The following is an 18,239-nucleotide window of genomic DNA, read 5'->3' on the forward strand; positions in this document are numbered from 1 at the left end:
TGTTAGTGAAGTACCACTATTCAAGTAGATAGTATGGTATTTAATATCCCTCTCACCCCCTTCTCGCTAGGTGTGATGAGGGGTATGAGCTGTCCAGCCAGTCTGACTCTCTGAGCTGTCAGTCTGAGGGCACCTGGTCTAAACAAAGCATCAGGTGCCGCCCCGCTCCGTGCCCGCTCCCTGCCAACCTCCCCACCCACGTCATGGTCACGGGGGAGGACCTCACCCCGGTTGGGGGGGTAGTCACCCTCTCCTGCCCAACGGGGTTCATCCTGCAGGGACCAGGCCTGGCAGAGTGCCAAGTGAGACTGCTACTGTGTCAACAAAAAAAATTGTGGTGAAATTTGTTTTTTCATCAATTGCATTGATGTTTTGGTCTAAAAGGCCATCATCAGAACGCTGAAAAATAACAGACAGAACCTAGTCAGAACTTTACCTCTGGTCGATTTTATCACCTTTTATTTTGACTACTGGGTTATTCACATCATTCATTTCATGTGATTTAGCTAAATGTTAGCTAAATGTTTACTGAATATGAATTAATTTCATGACTATTTCTTTATGTTGTACTGTAGCTAGGTGGTAGCTGGTCTCCAGGCCTGTCCTCTGTCTCCTGTGGTCTGGTGGTTTGTGAGAAACCTCCTCTTCTTCCACATGGCATCACTGAGGGGGACAGTTACAGCTACGGAGACATTGTCTTGTACACCTGCCTGCCTGGGTTTGAGATGAAGGTAATGTCTGACACAATATTATACCACCACAATATTATATTATTGCAGTATTATTACAATATTATAGAGTATTATTACAAAACAGAGAATATTTTGCTTCAATTTTGGCTAAAATGATTGTATGATTATAATACGAGCCATGATTCGACAGGAAATAGGCCTATTGGAGTTTTTAAATCCTCTGGAGTTGAGGGTGGAATTACATTGAATCAAAGTTATAATAATATGAATTAGGATTATATTTTGATAGAGAATAGAGTGCAATGCATCATGGTAGATTTGAGATTGCTATAGTGAAAAATCTAATAAATGTCACTATCACTCTTACTTTGGGTGAAACCTGAGAGACTGCCAAACACATTATGTACATTGCCTAGGCACATTTTGTGACATGGTGAAGTTGGACCCAGGTGCAGAGAAGAGACCAGACGAGGAATCAGTGGTTACGGATAAACATAATACTTTACTGAGAAACGGTAACGGAAGAATCACAGTAACACTGGGAAAACAACAAACACTATGTCTCGAAAACTCACTCAGGCGACAAGCGCACATGGCACGCAATTCAAAGCTTCAGCAAAGGACAACAGAAAACACACCTCTTTTAACAGCGAAATCATAATGAGTAAATAGGATACGCCTGAGAGTCGTTAATGTATCTAGGACGTCTCTGCCGTCCTCTGGTAACAGGTGGAACCATGAAACATGACCTATTACTGGAAATCACATGACATCATTTCCCCAAAACTATTAATGAAAGTGCATGCTGAGTCATAATGGAAGCAGAGAGAGCTTTGTGAGTCTGTGTTAGCAGATAGATTCACAATTCCCAGTGTGTCTATTTTTGTATAGATACACAGTGTCTGTAATACAGCAACTCACTCTATTACAGGGAGACTCTGTACAGACCTGTCAAGGAGACAGAACATGGAGTGGGGCTCAGCCTACATGTGTCAGTAAGTGTGTGTGTGTGTGTGCACGCACATGTATGTGAGTTTTGATATAGAATGGAATTGTTCCTTCGTGTCAGTTTCCATACTGTAAGAATGTGCGTGATTGAATACGTTTAAATGCACCAATTTAACAGAAATTATTACTGTTTTCCACATCCAAATGTTCTGTGTCCTCAGCTGTATCCTGTGGCCCCCCTCCCTCGGTGGAGAATGCAGAGGTACAGACGTCAGACGAAGCGTACCAGGGCAACGTCAGCTATGTGTGCAACCCTGGCTTACATCTGGTTGGCCCACAGAACCTCACCTGTCTGGCCAATGGAACATGGAGCCTGCCTGCGCCAACATGTAAAGGTATGGATGGCGCGATATTCCAGGTTTATCATATTGTCCTCTTAAGGCATTTAAGACAGGCAACTTGTAATCTACTCGAGCATTTGAAATAGACAATGGGAAAAAATCGGAATCAATTTGTTGTTAAGATCTCTCCCTCTCTCTCTTTCCCTCCCTCTACCTCTCTTTCTCCCTCTCCTCTCAGCTGGCCAGGGTTGTGACATCCCCAAGGCGCTGTTGAATGGCAGGGTGCAGGAAGAGAGCCTGACCACCGGGCGTGCTGTTGCGTTTCAGTGTGATAAAGGCTACGCCCTAAAGGGGGATACTCTGGTGGTGTGTATGGGAGACGGGACATGGAGCTCCACCTTCCCCGTCTGTCAACGTAAGACTTTGAGACAAACCAACATCACTACAACATCACAACTAACATGAATGTGTTACAGGAGTTTTTCTGGGACAGGTCACATGGTCAGGGATACCTCCTGGCCCTATTCATAGACAAAATAAAGGAGCCAATCCATGCTGCTGGTTTTATCTTATTCATTTATCTCAGGTTCTGTTCTTTCTATTTGTTTACAATCTGGAACAGAGTAAATAGGCATTTTAACATCATAGATTTAGCCGGCGGGTAACTTGTGGAATAGACACCGGCTAGAATGCGGTTTTAACCAATCAGCATTCAGGATTAGACCCACCCCGTTGTATAATTGTTTCCAATTTACACGCTGACTGTTGAAACCAACCAGATATAACAGTTGTATTTCTACACCTCACATTCTTCAGTTTACACAGACCACAGATGGAGGGAAGGGCCGCCACAGTCAATTTGAATACTTTGCAACATCACCACTGTTTCACATGCTGTTTCAAAACTGACTTCGTCGGTAGCTAACGACCTGAAAATAATATCATTAAGAGCACTGAGCACACAGCTTGCATAGTCTCACAAACATTCACACCCCTTGTTGTGACATTTATATGTAGCACCTGGGCTTATGCCGAACCTGTCTGTAATCCACCATTATACTCTATACATAAGCATGAGTTGTCTCCAACTGGTATTCTCGCAAACATTTTACCCACATAGACATTTGTCAAACCTGTCTATAGTGTAATCCAATACTACTATACTCTGTGTCTCCCCATGCAGCCAAGCCGTGTCCCCTTCCTCCGAGATGGAAGGTGAGCGGTGGGGGTGTGAACACCTCTAAACAGCTGTTCTACGTGGGCCAGTCGTTACCGTTCGCCTGTCCCAAGGGTCACCAGGCCAAGCGTACCGCCGCCATCACCTGTAGGACAGACCAGACATGGACCCCAGTCAGCACTGTCTGTGAGAGTGAGTAGATACACTTTAAACGACGGTTCTTTAATCCTAGTTCTGGTCCTGGTTATCCACTTGGGGAGCAGGGTTTTGTTCCAGCCCAGTACTAACATACCCGATCAGGTCGTTATTGTAAAAGAGAATGTGTTCTCAATTACCTTAATTGACATGGTTAGATAAAGATAATGGTAAACCATTTAAACTACGAAAACAAAGGTTTAGTCGAATCAGGTATGTTAGTGCAGGGCTAGAATGAAAGCCTTAACACCTAAATCTACCACATCATGACAACATAGTGCACTACCCCGAGAGTGTCTGGTCAGCAATGTAAGATATGACTGGTAGGTCGACTACACCAACCCCTCACATATTAGTCTTTTCTTTTCACGTCCCAACGGGGATATTGACATTGGAACGAGACGAGGATTTCAAGATAAGGTACCATTCTAGGTCAACATAGAGGGATTGAATCTTAATTTCGCTTTCATTCTCTCACCATCCCTTCCCCTGGTACACTTTAAGGTTATTGGTTTATTAAAAAGAAGAACAGCCATAAAAACAGTACAGCCATCAAGTGTGTTCTCTAGTCTACGTCCCAAATGGCACCCCGTTCCCTATATAGTGTACTACTTTTGACCCGAGCCCTATGGGCCCTTGTTTTAACAGTAGTGCACTATGAAGTAAGTTTCAGACGCAACCTAGGTGGAACATTCCTGTTCCAGAAGGTAGCTCTGACAGATTAGATATGAGTTACTGAGATGAAGACTGTTGAGTATGAGTCATCATATTGATATTGTTGCATTTTGCATCATCATGATGATGTGGCCGGTGATACTTTAAAAGTCCAATATCTTGAAAACTTGACTGCTGACATGCAAAACCTTTTGGGACTGTATCAACAGTGTAACGGCTGTCGTCAGAATGAGACCAAAGCGCAGCGTGGAAAGTGTTCATGATGTTATATTTTCACAAAAAAAATCTTTAACAAAAATAACAAAAATTAAACGAAAGTGCACAGTTCTGTCAGGTACAGATATGAAACAGAAAACAACTAACCACAAAACACAGGTGGGAAAAGGCTGCCTAAGTGTGATTCCCAATCAGAGACAACAATAGACAGCTGCCTCTGATTAGGAACCATACTCGGCCAAAAACAAAGAAATAGACAACATAGAATGCCCACCCCACATCACACCCTGACCTAACCAAATAGAGAAATAAAACGGCTCTCTAAGGTCAGGGCATGACAAACAGTGGACTAATGCGGAAGAAAATACTAAAATATCGTTTTTCAGTGGTTTCCCTTTAACCGGGTGGGAGCCCACTCCAATATACTGTTTTCCCTTTATTTAACCAGGTACAGTTGAAGTCGGAAGTTTACATACACCTTAGCCAAATCAATTTAAACTCAGTTTTTCACAATTCATGACATTTAATCCTAGTAAAAATTCCCTGTCTTAGGTCAGTTAGGGTCACCACTTCATTTTAAGAATGTGAAATGTCAGAATAATACTAGAGAGAATGATTTATTTCAGCTTTTATTTCTTTCATCATATTCTCAGTGGGTCAGAAGTTTACATACACTCAATTAGTATTTGGTAGCGTTGCCTTTAAATTGTTTGACTTAGGTCAAACGTTTCGGGTAGCTTTCCACAAGCTTCCCACAATAAGTTGGGTGAATTTTGGCCCATTCCTCCTGACAGAGCTGGTGTAAATGAGTCAGGTTTGTAGGCCTCCTTACTCGCACACGCTTTTTCAGTTCTGCCCACACATTTTCTACAGGATTGAGGTCAGAGCTTTGTGATGGCCACTCCAATACCTTGACTTTGTTGTCCTTAAGCCATTTTGCCACAACTTTGGAAGTGTGCTTGGGGTCATTGTCCATTTATAAGACCCATTTTGCGACAAAGCTTTAACTTCCTGACTGATGTCTTGAGATTTTGCTTCAATATATCCACATAATTTTCCTTCCACATGATGCCATCTATTTTGTGAAGTACACCAGTCCCTTCTGCAGCAAAGCACCCCCACAACATGATGCTGCACCCGTGCTTCACGGTTGGGGTGGTGTTCTTCGAATTGCAATCCTCCCCCTTTTTCCTCCAAACATAACGATGGTCATTATGGCCAAACAATTCTATTTTTGTTTCATCAGACTAGAGGACATTTCTCCAAAAAGTACGATCTTTGTCTCCATGTGCAGTTGCAAACCGTAGTCTGGCTTTTTTATGGCGGTTTTGGAGCAGTGGCTTCTTCCTTGCTGAGCGGCCTTTCAGGTTATGTTGATATAGGGACTCGTTTTACTGTGGATATAGATACTTTTGTACCTGTTTCCTCCAGCACCTTCACAAGGTCGTTTGCTGTTGTTCTGGGATTGATTTGCACTTTCCGCATCCAAAGTAGGTTCATCTCTAGGAGACAGAACGCGTCTCCTTGCTGAGCGGTATGACGGCTGCGTGGTCCCATGGTGTTCATACTTGCGTACTATTGTTTGTACAGATGAACGTGGTACCTTCAGACGTTTGGAAATTGCTCCCAAGGATGAACCAGACTTGTGAAGGTCTACAATTTTGTTTCTGAGGTCTTGGCTGATTTCTTTTGATTTTCTCATGATGTAAAGGAGGGACTGAGTTTGAAGGTAGGCCTTGAAATACATCCACAGGTACACCTCCAATTGACTCAAATTATGTCAATTAGCCTATCAGAAGCTTCTAAAGCCATGACATCATTTTCTGTAATTTTCCAAGCTGTTTAAAGGCACAGTCAACTTAGTGTATGTAAACTTCTGACCCACTAAAATTGTGATTCAGTGAATTATAAGTGGAATAATCTGTCTGTAAACAATTGTTGGAAAAATTGCACAAAGTAGATGTCCTAAACGACTTGGCAAAACTATCATTTGTGGACAAGAAATTTGTGGAGTGGTTGAAAAACGAGTTTTAATGACTCCAACCTAAGTGTATGTAAACTTCCGACTTCAACTGTAAGTCATTGAGAACACGTTCTCTTTTACAATAATGACCTGAAAAGAGATCCAGTTCTTTCTTAGACTCCTGTTATCACTCCACGTTCTCAACAGACAATAAGACAGCCAGATATCAAGAGAAACACATTGTTTTCTCACGCGAGTGGTTAAACGTACCTATACATGCCTTGACCCATAAACATAACATATTAAAACCCCACAGGCCTGTTTTTAGCAGTTTTAGCTGCTTACGTAATGAATCCCATGTCGTTCTGAACCCACAACACAGTGGTGTAAACTAGCAAAGATGATGAAAACATGATTCACAGGGGGAAATCGCTGACACTGTTGATGTGTTCGCTTCCAAGCTTGTGTTTCTCCAATGAAGGGTGGGGATCGGTCTGTACTTGTACAAAGAGGCATCTGTGCAGTGGCTTAGGTGATTTACTGGTCTCTCTCTGGGATAATTTGGGTCATGATACTGAATCAAGTCCACAGTTTTTTTTCTAAAACTCTTTTTACTATCCAGAAGTGAATCGATTCATAACATAACAGTTTTAGAAATCCATCAAAAACGATTAATCGACATAAAAGATCCACCACGCATTATTTGTCCTATGCTATCCGCATGGCCTGCCTTCTGCGCATTGAGCATGGAGCCGTACTATTTTCTGTTGCACTTTTCCCATCACCTCCTCTCCTCTGTCTCTGTGGGCAGCGTGTTAGGCTGGATGAATGGGTTACACATTAAGTAGATCTGCTGCCTTCATAGCATGTTTGTAACTCCTTATGGGCTTCTAGCTGCTATGGTTTCCATTGTGTTTTAATTCTCTCTAACTTGCATGTTTGTTGGTGATACTGTTGGTTTACAGTACAACGCTGTTTGGTATGGTGTGGCGTGTAGATGTCGATGTCTTTGCATGTCTGCCTGGCTCTTGCTTGTTGAGGACTCCCCTGTCGGCTCCAACACTAACTGATTCTCATTGGTTTGTTTTCCGTGTTTTCTTACAAGGGCCGCATACTGTAGAATCACAAACACATCATTTGACACATCTTTGCATGGCATTCACACTTTCCCTTCAACGTGATCTTTATAGCCAGGTGGTTCTATCGAAGGGAAAATATGAAGCAATGTTGGTCCATTATTTCAAGCCCAAATTGGCCCAAATTAGTTTCAAGGCATTTGATAACATGTACATAACATGTGGCCCAAATGAGTTGTAAGTAACCAGAGGGGCTGTCCGTCCGTTTCGACACAGGGGTCTCCTGCGGCCCCCCTCTCCACGTGGCCCACGGGGTGGTGCGGGGGGCGGTGTTCCAGTTCGGGGATGTGGCGGTGTACTCGTGTTTCGGAGGGTACGCCATGGAGGGCCACAGCAGAAGTGTGTGTCTGGAGAACGGGACCTGGACCCCCCCTCCTGCCTGCAGAGGTAGAGAGACTGCACCCTTACCGCTGCGTCCCAAAAGGAGGGTATCCTCTACTCCTGAAAGCTTGCGTGCCCTCCCCTGCGCTTCTCCAGTCACTTGTACTGAGCACATTCACCACTCCACTCGTACACTTCCCACTTTACTTTGACATACTAGATAACAGGGTTGTCCAGTGATGCCTGTGTCTAAGGCACCATCAGTTATGAATTGAACCGTTTCTATAAAGGAATGCTGTCTTTATGAATGCTATCTTTATCCCAGTGCATGAAGTCGCATGGTCAAGGCCCAATCACAGCATGGCTACCAGTAAAATGTTCTCATTTCTATTAAATAGGATTAGCTATTTTAACTGAATGCTTTCTCTACCGTCTATACCAGGGGTGGGCAACTCCAGTCCTCGAAGGCCTGATTGGTGTCACACTTTTTCTCCATCCCTAGCAAACACAGCTGATTAATCAAATTGCGTTCTAAACTGAAGATCACGATTCGGTGATTATTGGAGTCAGGTGTGTTAGATGGAGCTGGGGCAAAACTGTGACACCAATCAGGCCTTCGCGGACTGGAATTGCCCACCCCTGGTCTACAAACTTGTGAGATGGGGACTGTTCGGAGGATGTGTCAGTATTTTGGCTTTAATAAGGCGTGTGTGTCCTTTCCTCTCCAGCGATGTGTTGGCTACAGTGCCTGAACGGAGGGGTGTGTCAGAGACCCAACACCTGTTCCTGTTCTGAGGGGTGGATGGGCAGACTGTGCGAGGAACGTAAGTATTATAAATTGATCTATCAATCAATCACATTTATTTTGGATGGAAGGGCAGACTAGAAACAAAAACAGACAGTCTCCCTGGGGTAGAGTGAGTTGCTGTATTACAGACACTGTGTATGTATACAAAAATAGACACACTGGGCATTGTGAATCTTTCAGACTTACTCAGCCCTCTGCTTCCATTATGACTCAGCATGCACTTCCATCAATTGTTTTGGGGAAATAATGACGTGATTTCCAGTCATTGAAAATGTGCTTAGACAATGCACATAATGTGTTTGGCAGTCTCTCAAAGTAAGAGTGATAGTGACATTTATTAGATTTCTCACTATAGCAATCTCAAATCTACCATGATGCATTGCACTCTATTCTCTAATCAATATCATTATAACTTTAATTCAATGTAATTACACCCTCCTGCAAATGTGTTTTTCTGTTCAGCTTTTTGGTCTCTAGATGTAACAATATTCTCAACTCCTGAGCATTCCCATGGAATAATGGCACTTGCTTTTGATTGTTTTATAATCACACAATAATTTTCCCCAAAAGTTTAGCAAATTATTATATATTTTTTCTCTGTTCTGTAATATTGTAATAATACAGTAATAATATAATATTGTAATAATATAGTATTGTAATAATACTGTAATAATATGATATTGTAAAATACTGTAATAACATAATATTGTAATAACAGAGGGAGAGAGAAAGAACTAGAGTGAGCGAGTGAGAGAGAGAGGTAGCAAATTAAGAAAAAGAGATGAAAATTGAAACAGAGCGAGAGAGAGAGAGAGAGGTATTTGGATCTCACTCCCTACTCTGATCCCAACCAAAGAGTCTGTGTTAGAGAAAGTGGATCCACAGTGCAGCCATGAGAAGACCCACACTGTTTCACTGACTCTGGGAAATTCACTCTCTTTGACTAAATTAACAGAGTTAAAGAGATTCCCAATCCCCATCTGAAATCTTTTCACATCCTTTTTGTGCATTGTTTTTCCCGAGTGAGATGGGGTGAGTCCGAAATGGCACCCTATTTACAGTATATAGAGCACTCCTTGATTGGGTTCTAATGAAAAGTGCCAAGTGCGTGCAAAGCTGTCATCAAGGCAAAGGGTGGAAGAACTTTGAAGAATCTCAAATATAAAATATATTTTCATTTGTTTAACACTTTTTTGGTTATTACATGATTCCATATGTGTTTTAGTTTTGATGTCTTCACTATTATTCTAGTGGTTAGAGCGTTGGACTAGTAACCGAAAGGTTGCAAGATCGAATCCCCGAGCTGACAAGGTAAAAATCTGTCGTTTTGCCCCAGAACAAGGCAGTTAACCCACTGTTCCTAGGCCGTCCTTAAAATAAGAATTTGTTCTTAACTGACTTGCCTAGTTAAATAATCGTATAATTTTTTTAATAAAAACTAGCGCCATCTTCGGGTTGGCATTATGCCCATTATCTTAACATCTTCCTTTTCATATATAATTAGCTCGAGCACTTCATACCATTCTAATACCACAGTGAAAATATCTATTTACATTATCAACACCTTTTTTAATTTGTAATTTTATAAGATACAAAAATTCATTGTCCATCTCTTAAGGGACATAGTTCCCGTACCGCAGCGGCATTCTTATGTTAGCCCTACTGTGTCGCACTGGTGGAATATTGGGCACCTCTGGGACGTTGGACACCTCTGGGATGTTGGGTACATCTGGTATCCTCCGGTCCTGTCCTGACACCTCTGGGAGCCTCAAGGCCTCTCCTTCCTCTTCCACAGCCTCCTGAAATTGTGGAGGCATGGTCGGCAGAGATAACTGCCCTGGTCAGGTCTTCCCCGTCTCCTCATAATGTGCCCTGCCCACACCATCCAGAGGATATTTCCAGTCTACCCATGTTGCACTGATCACATGTCAGTGGGGCAAGCTTTAAGTTTGTAAATCCTTTAGCTTTGAACAGAATTGACATCTGTTATGTATAACATGTCCGCATCTTCATCATCATTATGATCACGGCATGTATCCTGTTCTAGTAGATTGACAGGCTTACTTTGTCTGCATACTTTAGCAAAATCTTTTTTTTTTCACAGAATTTGCATATAACCCCATATGCTGGGCATTTGGCTCTTGCGTGTGTTGATCCACAGTACATGAACACATCTTTAGAATTTTTCCGCCTTGCATCACTGTCCGAGGAATTATGTTTCCATTTTTTTTTATCAACGTGGTCTCTGTATTTGTTCTGAGTGGCATAATTGACAGATTCTGCCTGTTCAGGGACAGTGTTCATCTTTTTTAATTGGATTTGCGTCTGTTTGCTTGCTCTGCATATATCTATGGCTTAAGTCAGCGTAAGTTGTGGTTCACGCAGCATGCTTGCTCTTACTCTTATCTTGACAGCCAATCACCAGTCTGTCTCTGATCATTGACCCGAAATCACATGAATCAGACAATTGACGCAGCCTCACAACACACTGACCAGACGCCTCTGCTTGAGTTTGTTCACGTGTTAAAAATCAATCTTTCTTCTTTTCCATAATCCTTTACTTAGGTATTACATGTTACAGGTCACGACATCCTAATCAGACACTCATAATGCACCTGTTTATATATCCTAGATAGGTGCCCCACTAGCGCCATCTCGGGGTTGGCATTATGCCCATTATCTTAACAGCGTTGGATGAATGACACGACAATAAGCCTCAGGATCTCGTCAAGTTATCTCTGTGCATTAAAGTTGCCATCGATAAAATGCAATTGTCTTCGATATCCATATACATGGTCTACCATCTGCCTGCGAATACCATAACCCCACCGCCACCATGGGGCACTCTGTTCACAACGTTAACATCAGCAAACCGCTCGCCTACACGACGCTATATACATGGTCTGCTATCTGCCCGGTACAGCTGAAACCGGGATTCATCCGTAAAGAGCATACATCTCCAGCATGACAGTGGCCATCAAAGGTGAGCATTTGCCCACTGAAGTTGGTTACGATACTGAACTGCAGTCAAGTCAAGACCCTGGTGAGGACGACGAGCACACAGATGAGCTTCCCCGAGACGGTTTCTGACAGTTTGTGCAGAAATTCTTCGGTTGTGCAAACCGACATCAGCTGTCCAGGTGGCTGGTCTTATACGATCCCACAGGTGAAGAAGGAAGATGTGGAGGTTCTGGGCTAGCGTGGTTACACGTGGTCTGCGGTTGTGAGGCCGGTTAGACGTACTGCCAAATTCTCTAAAACGACGTTGAAGATGAATTATGGTAGAGAAATTAACACTCCATTCCCTACCAACAGCTTTGGTGGACATTCCTGTTGTCAACATGCCAATTGCACGCTTCCTCAAAACTCAAAACAGAGACATCTGTGGCATTGTGTTGTGTAACAGAACTGCACATTTTAGAGTAGCCTTTTATTGTCCCAGCACAAGGTGCACCTGTGTAATGGTCATGCTGTTTAATCAGCTTCTTGATATGCCACACTTGTAAAGTGGATGGATTATCTTGGGAAATGAGAAATGCACACTAACAGGGATGTAAACAAATTTGTGCATAAAAATAATAAAAAGCTTTTTGTGTATATGGAACATTTCTGGGATCTTTATTTCAGCTCATGAAACATATGACCAACACTTTACATGTTGCGTTTATATTTCTATTCAGTAGGGTAGTACACTATATAAGGAATAGGGTGCCATTTTGGACGTAGCCAGAGAGAAGGCTGCTCTTTTGACACAGCTTGCCTGTGGTGAATGACCCCATAGGCCTAGTCAGTGAGGTGAAGGACAAATGATGACTTTCTGTTTCTGTTTGTGTTCGTCCAATCAAATCACAGCGATCTGCATCCTTCCGTGTCTGAACGGTGGGAGGTGTGTGGCGCCCTATCAGTGTGAGTGTCCCACGGGCTGGATGGGGACGCGCTGCCACAGCGGTGAGTGTGTATGTGCTGTGTATGTGCTGTGTGTGTTTGTGCTCTGTGTGTTTGTGTGTGTGTGTTTCAGTGAGTGTGTGAGGAGCTCAGTGACGTAAGACAGGACCTTCCCTTATATACTTGCTCACCTGAGGTTTCCCTACCACTTTGTGATGTCTCCCATTGACTTTCTGTAGGGGGCCTTAACTTGTATGGAATGTTTGATAAGACTTTTGTATGGAAAATATTATCTTGTTGCCTCAATGGCGATAGGAGATAGTGTTAGATACTGTACAGAATGTCAACAGGCTGTCATTGATAAAAGAAGTGAAGCAAAAAGCATGAAACTAAACTTACTTTGAGATGTCTCAAATGTGACAAAAGTGTAGCCTGAAATAATTAAGACTTTTCTTTAATCGTTTTTCTTAAAATAAGTAATAGGACTTAATTGCTGACTTAAGACATCTGTCTAAAAGATATTGAATATTGTTATAGGCTGGTAAGGATTTGTAAGAAACAGATTTAAGTGTTGATGACATCAGGGAGAGAATGAATTAATGATCAGAGGTACTTATCCACCCATTCGGTCTGTGTCAGCGTGAGTCATACTGTAAGCTACTGTTGCAGCGGTAATGCGGCGTCCATGAAATCCAATGCGTTTGCTGTGAAAGTCATTGTTCCTTAACAGAGCCCAAAGCAAACGCTGCAATCATCATAGAAGCATGGACAGAAACCTGACCCTGTCCTGTAGAAACAGACTACCTCTCTGATTGTTAGGCTTACTGTTAAATTCTGTTCAACTGTATCAATCCCTGAGGGGCAATTAGTAAGGCATTGTCAGTGAGTGGCGACATCACAACGTCTGCTGTACAATATGTTACTGTGCTTTGGTTTTTCCACACACGATGACATCATCCTCTCAATATGGATGTGGTTAATACTGAAACCAAGAAACTAATGTCTCTTCTTTTCCATTGCATCTTTGCTCATGTCCTATTTCTGTGTGAATGTAGTTTTGGTATGCATTTCAGGAGAATATGAATGTGGAAAACACTACCAATAGTGATAATGTAATTTAACGTAGCAGGTGTCAAAGAAATGCCTGAAACTACATATACAGTTGAAGTCTGTAAAAAATGTAAAAGTCGGAAGTTTACATAAACTGATTTTAAATGCATTTGGCTAAGGTGTATCACAATTCCTGACATTTAATCCTAGTAAAAATTCCCTGTCTTAGGTCAGTTAGTATCACCACTTTATTTTAAGAATGTGAAATGTCAGAATAATACTAGAGAGAATGATTTATTTCAGCTTTTATTTCTCTCATCACATTCCCAGTGGGTCAGAAGTTTACATACACTCAATTAGTATTTGGTAGCATTGCCTTTAAATTGTTTAACTTGGGTCAAACGTTTCGGGTAGCCTTCCACAAGCTTCCCACAATAAGCTGGGTGAATTTTGGCCCATTCCTCCTGACAGAGCTGGTGTAACTGAGTCAGGTTTGTAGGCCTCCTTGCTCGCACACGCTTTTTCAGTTCTGCCCACAAATTGAGGTCAGGGCTTTGTGATGGCCACTCTAGTACCTTGACTTTGTTGTCCTTAAGCCATTTTGCCACAACTTTGGAGGTATGCTTGGGGTCATTGTCCATTTGGAAGACCCATTTGTGACCAAGCTTTAACTTCCTGACTGATGTCTTGAGATGTTGCTTCAATATATCCACATCATTTTCCTACCACATGATGCCATCTATTTTGTGAAGTGCACCAGTCTCTCCTGCAGCAAAGCACCCCCACAACATGATGCTGCCACCGCCGTGCTTCACGGTTGGGATGATGTTCTTTGGCTTGCAAGCCTCCCCATTTTTCCTCCAAACATAACGATGGTCATTATGGCCAAACAGTTCTATTTTTGTTTCATCAGACCAGAGGACATTTCTCCAAAAAACACAATCTTTGTCCCCATGTGCAGTTGCAAACCGTAGTCTGGCTTTTTTATGGTGGTTTTGGAGCAGTGGCTTCTTCCTTGCTGAGCGGCCTTTCAGGTTATGCCGATATAGGACTCGTTTTACTGTGGATATAGATACTTTTGTAACTGTTTCCTCCAGCATCTTCACAAGGTAATTTGCTGTTGTTTTGGGATTGTTTTGCACTTTTCACACCAAAGTACATTAATCTCTAGGAGACAGACTGTGTCTGCTTCCTGAGCGGCATGACGGCTGCGTGGTCCCATGGTGTTTATACTTGCGTACTATTGTTTGTACAGATGAACGTGGTACCTTCAGGCGTTTGGAAATTCTGAGGTCTTGGCTGATTTTTTTTGATTTTCCTATCATGTCAAGCAAAGAGGCACTGAGTTTGAAGGTAGGCCTTGAAATACATCGACAGGTACACCTCCAATTGACTCTAAAGCCATGACATCATTTTCTGGAATTTTCCAAGCTGTTTAAAGGCACAGTCAACTTAGTGTATGTAAACTTCTGACCCACTGGAATTGGGATACAGTGAATTATAAGTGAAATAATCTGTAAACAATTGTTGTAAAAATTACTTGTGTCATGCACACAGTGGATGTCCTAACCGACTTGCCAAAACTATAGTTTGTTAACAAGAAATTTGTGGAGTGGTTAAAATAATTTTAATGACTCCAACCGAAGTGTACGTAAACTTCCGACTTCAACTGTAGATCCTCTCCACTGGTTTCAACGGGAAGAAAGAAAAACTGTCGGGGGAGGTTATCATCTGCACTGTTCAACCAATCCAGTAAATGTGGAAGAGGAGTTAAGAGTGTCACCTTGTTAACATCCAAAAGTGGAAGTCTCGTCACAGGCACTCTTTCCATATGCAGAGGCTAGTGTAAGTGTACCTGGAAAAAGGGTGAGCACAAGTCATGCTGCACAGAGGGATGACCGCATTCCCATTTCGCCTGTGTAATTGATTTCTCAGGCGAAAACATCTTAATTTGAAAACTTTATGGTGGAAAAATCATTGGAACCATTTCCATGATTTTATGGGTATTATGACACATCCACTGTGGCGGACTATAAGGGTTCTACCAGGAAACGTTTTTTTATTATGAGGAAGTCTTGTAGTTGAGATCCTGATAATAACATTTACTGAATGTGTGGGTGTGTGTGTGTCCACACCTGTGTGTGTGTGAGCTTGTCAAATCAAATCAAATTTTATTTGTCACATACACATGGTTAGCCGATGTTAATGCGAGTGTAGTGAAATGCTTGTGCCTCTAGTTCCAACCATGCAGTAATATCTTACAAGTAATCTAACAATTTCACAACAACTACCTTATACACACAAGTGTAAAGGAATGAATAAGAATATGTACATAAAATATATATATGGATGTGCGATGGCCGAACGGCATAGGCAGGATGCAGTAGATGGTATAGAGTACAGTATATACATATTAGATGAGTAGTGTAGGGTATGTAAACATTATATAAAGTGGCATGTTCATGTTGAATGAAGGGTTTACAGAGGTCTTGACAGTGCGTGTGTTTTCACAGCGGTGTGCTTGTCGCCCTGTCTGAATGGTGGAAGGTGTATCAGGCCTAACCGGTGTCAATGCAGTCCAGGATGGAGCGGACACGACTGCTCGAGGTGAGAGGACAAACATACACACACAGACTCACACTACAAACATAGGTACATCCTCACAAATACACACAAATCCCTTCTCACATTTACACAAACGGACAATCAACACATGCATGTTCACACAATACCGTACTTCCTGCACATACTAGTACTTCCACACATACTAGTACTATCAGACTACCCACAGAACAAGTGTGCTTGAGTATCCCCAGTCTGGATGGAATGAAAAAGCAACATTTCACAGGAAATAATTTGCACTCCATTTCCTCTTTCCCGGAATCAGGCTTTGTTTGTGTCTGTGTCAAATACACATACTAGTACTACCAGACCACCCACAGAACAAGTGTGCTTGAGTATCCCTAGTCTGGATAGAATGACAAAGCAACATTTCCCAGGAAATAATTTGCACTCCACTCCCTCTTTCCCTGAGTCAGGCTTTGTTTTTGTCATCATTTTAGACACACCCTAGTATAGTATTCCAAAGTGCACTATACAATCTCTCTGTAATGTGAGTGGGGGAGAGGAGCACTCTCACCAGACATGGGTTCAGATACTATTAGAAATCATTTCACATACTTTACCAGTGCTTGATTGCCTGGCTTAAAGGCTAATAGAATAGTCCCAAAACTGCAAACCCCGCCCATCTGGCATTCTAGGCAGGCTAGAGCAAGCACTTAAAGTATTTGAAAGATTTCAAATAGTAAGTGAACCCAGGTGTCTCTCACCTCAGCTCTCCCTCTCCCTCTGTTGGGGGTGGGCCAAGATAGAGGCCCAGTACTAACTCAGCACATGTCAGATTAATTGGAAGTAGATATACAGTACCTGACTGCACCACTCGAAACAGAAAGCTCTTCTCATCTGACCACGTCGATAAAGACAGGGTCAGGAATTTTTCCTGACAATGTGGATTCTTGAGTTCTCTACCTATTTTTTCTTTTAAGTAAAAACTCAGCTTTGGGGTCAGTTATGGGAACTCTGTTGAGCAGTGGAGGCTGGTGGGAGGAGCTATAGAATGACGAAGTCATTGTAATAGCTGGAATAGAACGGTATCAAACACAAAGATACAGGAAACCACATTTGACTCCGTTCCATTAAATCCATACCAGCCATTACAATGAGCATGCCCTCCTATAACTGCAGTGAGGGAAGCTGAGTCTCTTCCAATGTACTGTAAAACTCAAGGCTGACAGGTATAACTGATTGAGTGAGAAACCACTCACTTCCGACTCCACGGAGTCCTCATATAACCCACTTGGCTGAGTTACGCTGTAGGGCTATCTATTTATTGTGATGTCATTGTGCAGCTTACTTTCTCACGGGGAAAAACAGCCAACAGGGCTTTTTTAAACCAACAGTCAGCGCTAAACAGGAGGGAACCAATAGGACATCTATACTGGCGAATGGCAATGTTGTTCTCCATTTATAAGCTCAGGCCAGAAAGAAAAGGATTTGAAAATGCCATAAAAATTAAAAAAAAAACCTCTAGTCTAATTTTCTCTCTCTCCACTTTACAGGAAAAGAAAATCAGGACATTTTCATTTTTAAGAAGTCCATTCAGCGTGAAAGATCTTGCACTCGAATGAGAGTTTTGTATAATTATTTCATAATTGTAAACCATGCATTCTCTCCTCCTCTCAAAAAACAAACCCGATACATTTTGTAAAATAAAGCTGTATTTTTTCATATAGAAAATCAACAGTATTAACTATATGCTGCTATATACTTGTATGATGTGTAAAAACTGTGATTGTCCAATATGTAAACTATTCTCACATTTCTATTAAAGCAGAAAATACAGTAGAATCTGTTCCATTCCCCTCCTTTTTCAGATGCAAGCCTAGTGTATTAACCTCTCCTTCACTTTACTTCTGTAATGATGCTTCTAGTCAATAGCCATAGTGCTTGAGATGCATAGGAGGGAGTAAATATGCCATAGTCATTTAGAAGTCTTCATGGTCTCTCCCTCCACTGTAGTTACGAAATGAGGCATTGGAACGTATAGAATCTAAAAGGCCAAAACAAACATTTCTAAAATAAATGTTATACCATCAAAAAGGTCAAATAGGGGATGCTTATGTTTGTCCTTTGTCAAACATGTACAAGAGTGTAACCTGTAAAAGTGTGGCTCGATTTTTGTTGTTGCACATCTCACTCCCCCAGAGACACCGTCAGAGAGTGGAGTCAAGGTAAGGGATTTATTATTGACGGTGACCCTGGAGCAATTAGGG

General features: G+C 42.0%; 1 protein-coding gene across 3 annotated transcripts in view; it reads left to right on the top strand.

The window, feature by feature from the left end:
- The window catches only part of LOC106608858 (sushi, von Willebrand factor type A, EGF and pentraxin domain-containing protein 1-like), a 132,132-nt gene extending 114,318 nt beyond the window's left edge, over nt 1-17,814 (top strand). For 2 of the 3 annotated variants that reach the window (XM_014207037.2, XM_014207040.2), the window contains 11 exons: nt 71-302; nt 576-731; nt 1,624-1,687; nt 1,862-2,035; nt 2,220-2,396; nt 3,165-3,350; nt 7,560-7,730; nt 8,393-8,488; nt 12,325-12,420; nt 15,921-16,014; nt 17,526-17,814. In XM_014207037.2, coding sequence (XP_014062512.2) covers nt 71-302; nt 576-731; nt 1,624-1,687; nt 1,862-2,035; nt 2,220-2,396; nt 3,165-3,350; nt 7,560-7,730; nt 8,393-8,488; nt 12,325-12,420; nt 15,921-16,014; nt 17,526-17,556 — 1,477 coding nt within the window. In that variant the 3' untranslated portion in view covers nt 17,557-17,814. The remainder of the gene's footprint in view (nt 1-70; nt 303-575; nt 732-1,623; nt 1,688-1,861; nt 2,036-2,219; nt 2,397-3,164; nt 3,351-7,559; nt 7,731-8,392; nt 8,489-12,324; nt 12,421-15,920; nt 16,015-17,525) is intronic. The other variant, XM_014207038.2, reaches the window with a different exon arrangement.
- Nucleotides 17,815-18,239: the final 425 nt, after the last annotated feature.

This window comes from Salmo salar, chromosome ssa07 (genome assembly GCF_905237065.1).
Source record: "Salmo salar chromosome ssa07, Ssal_v3.1, whole genome shotgun sequence".
Lineage (NCBI taxonomy): Eukaryota > Metazoa > Chordata > Actinopteri > Salmoniformes > Salmonidae > Salmo > Salmo salar.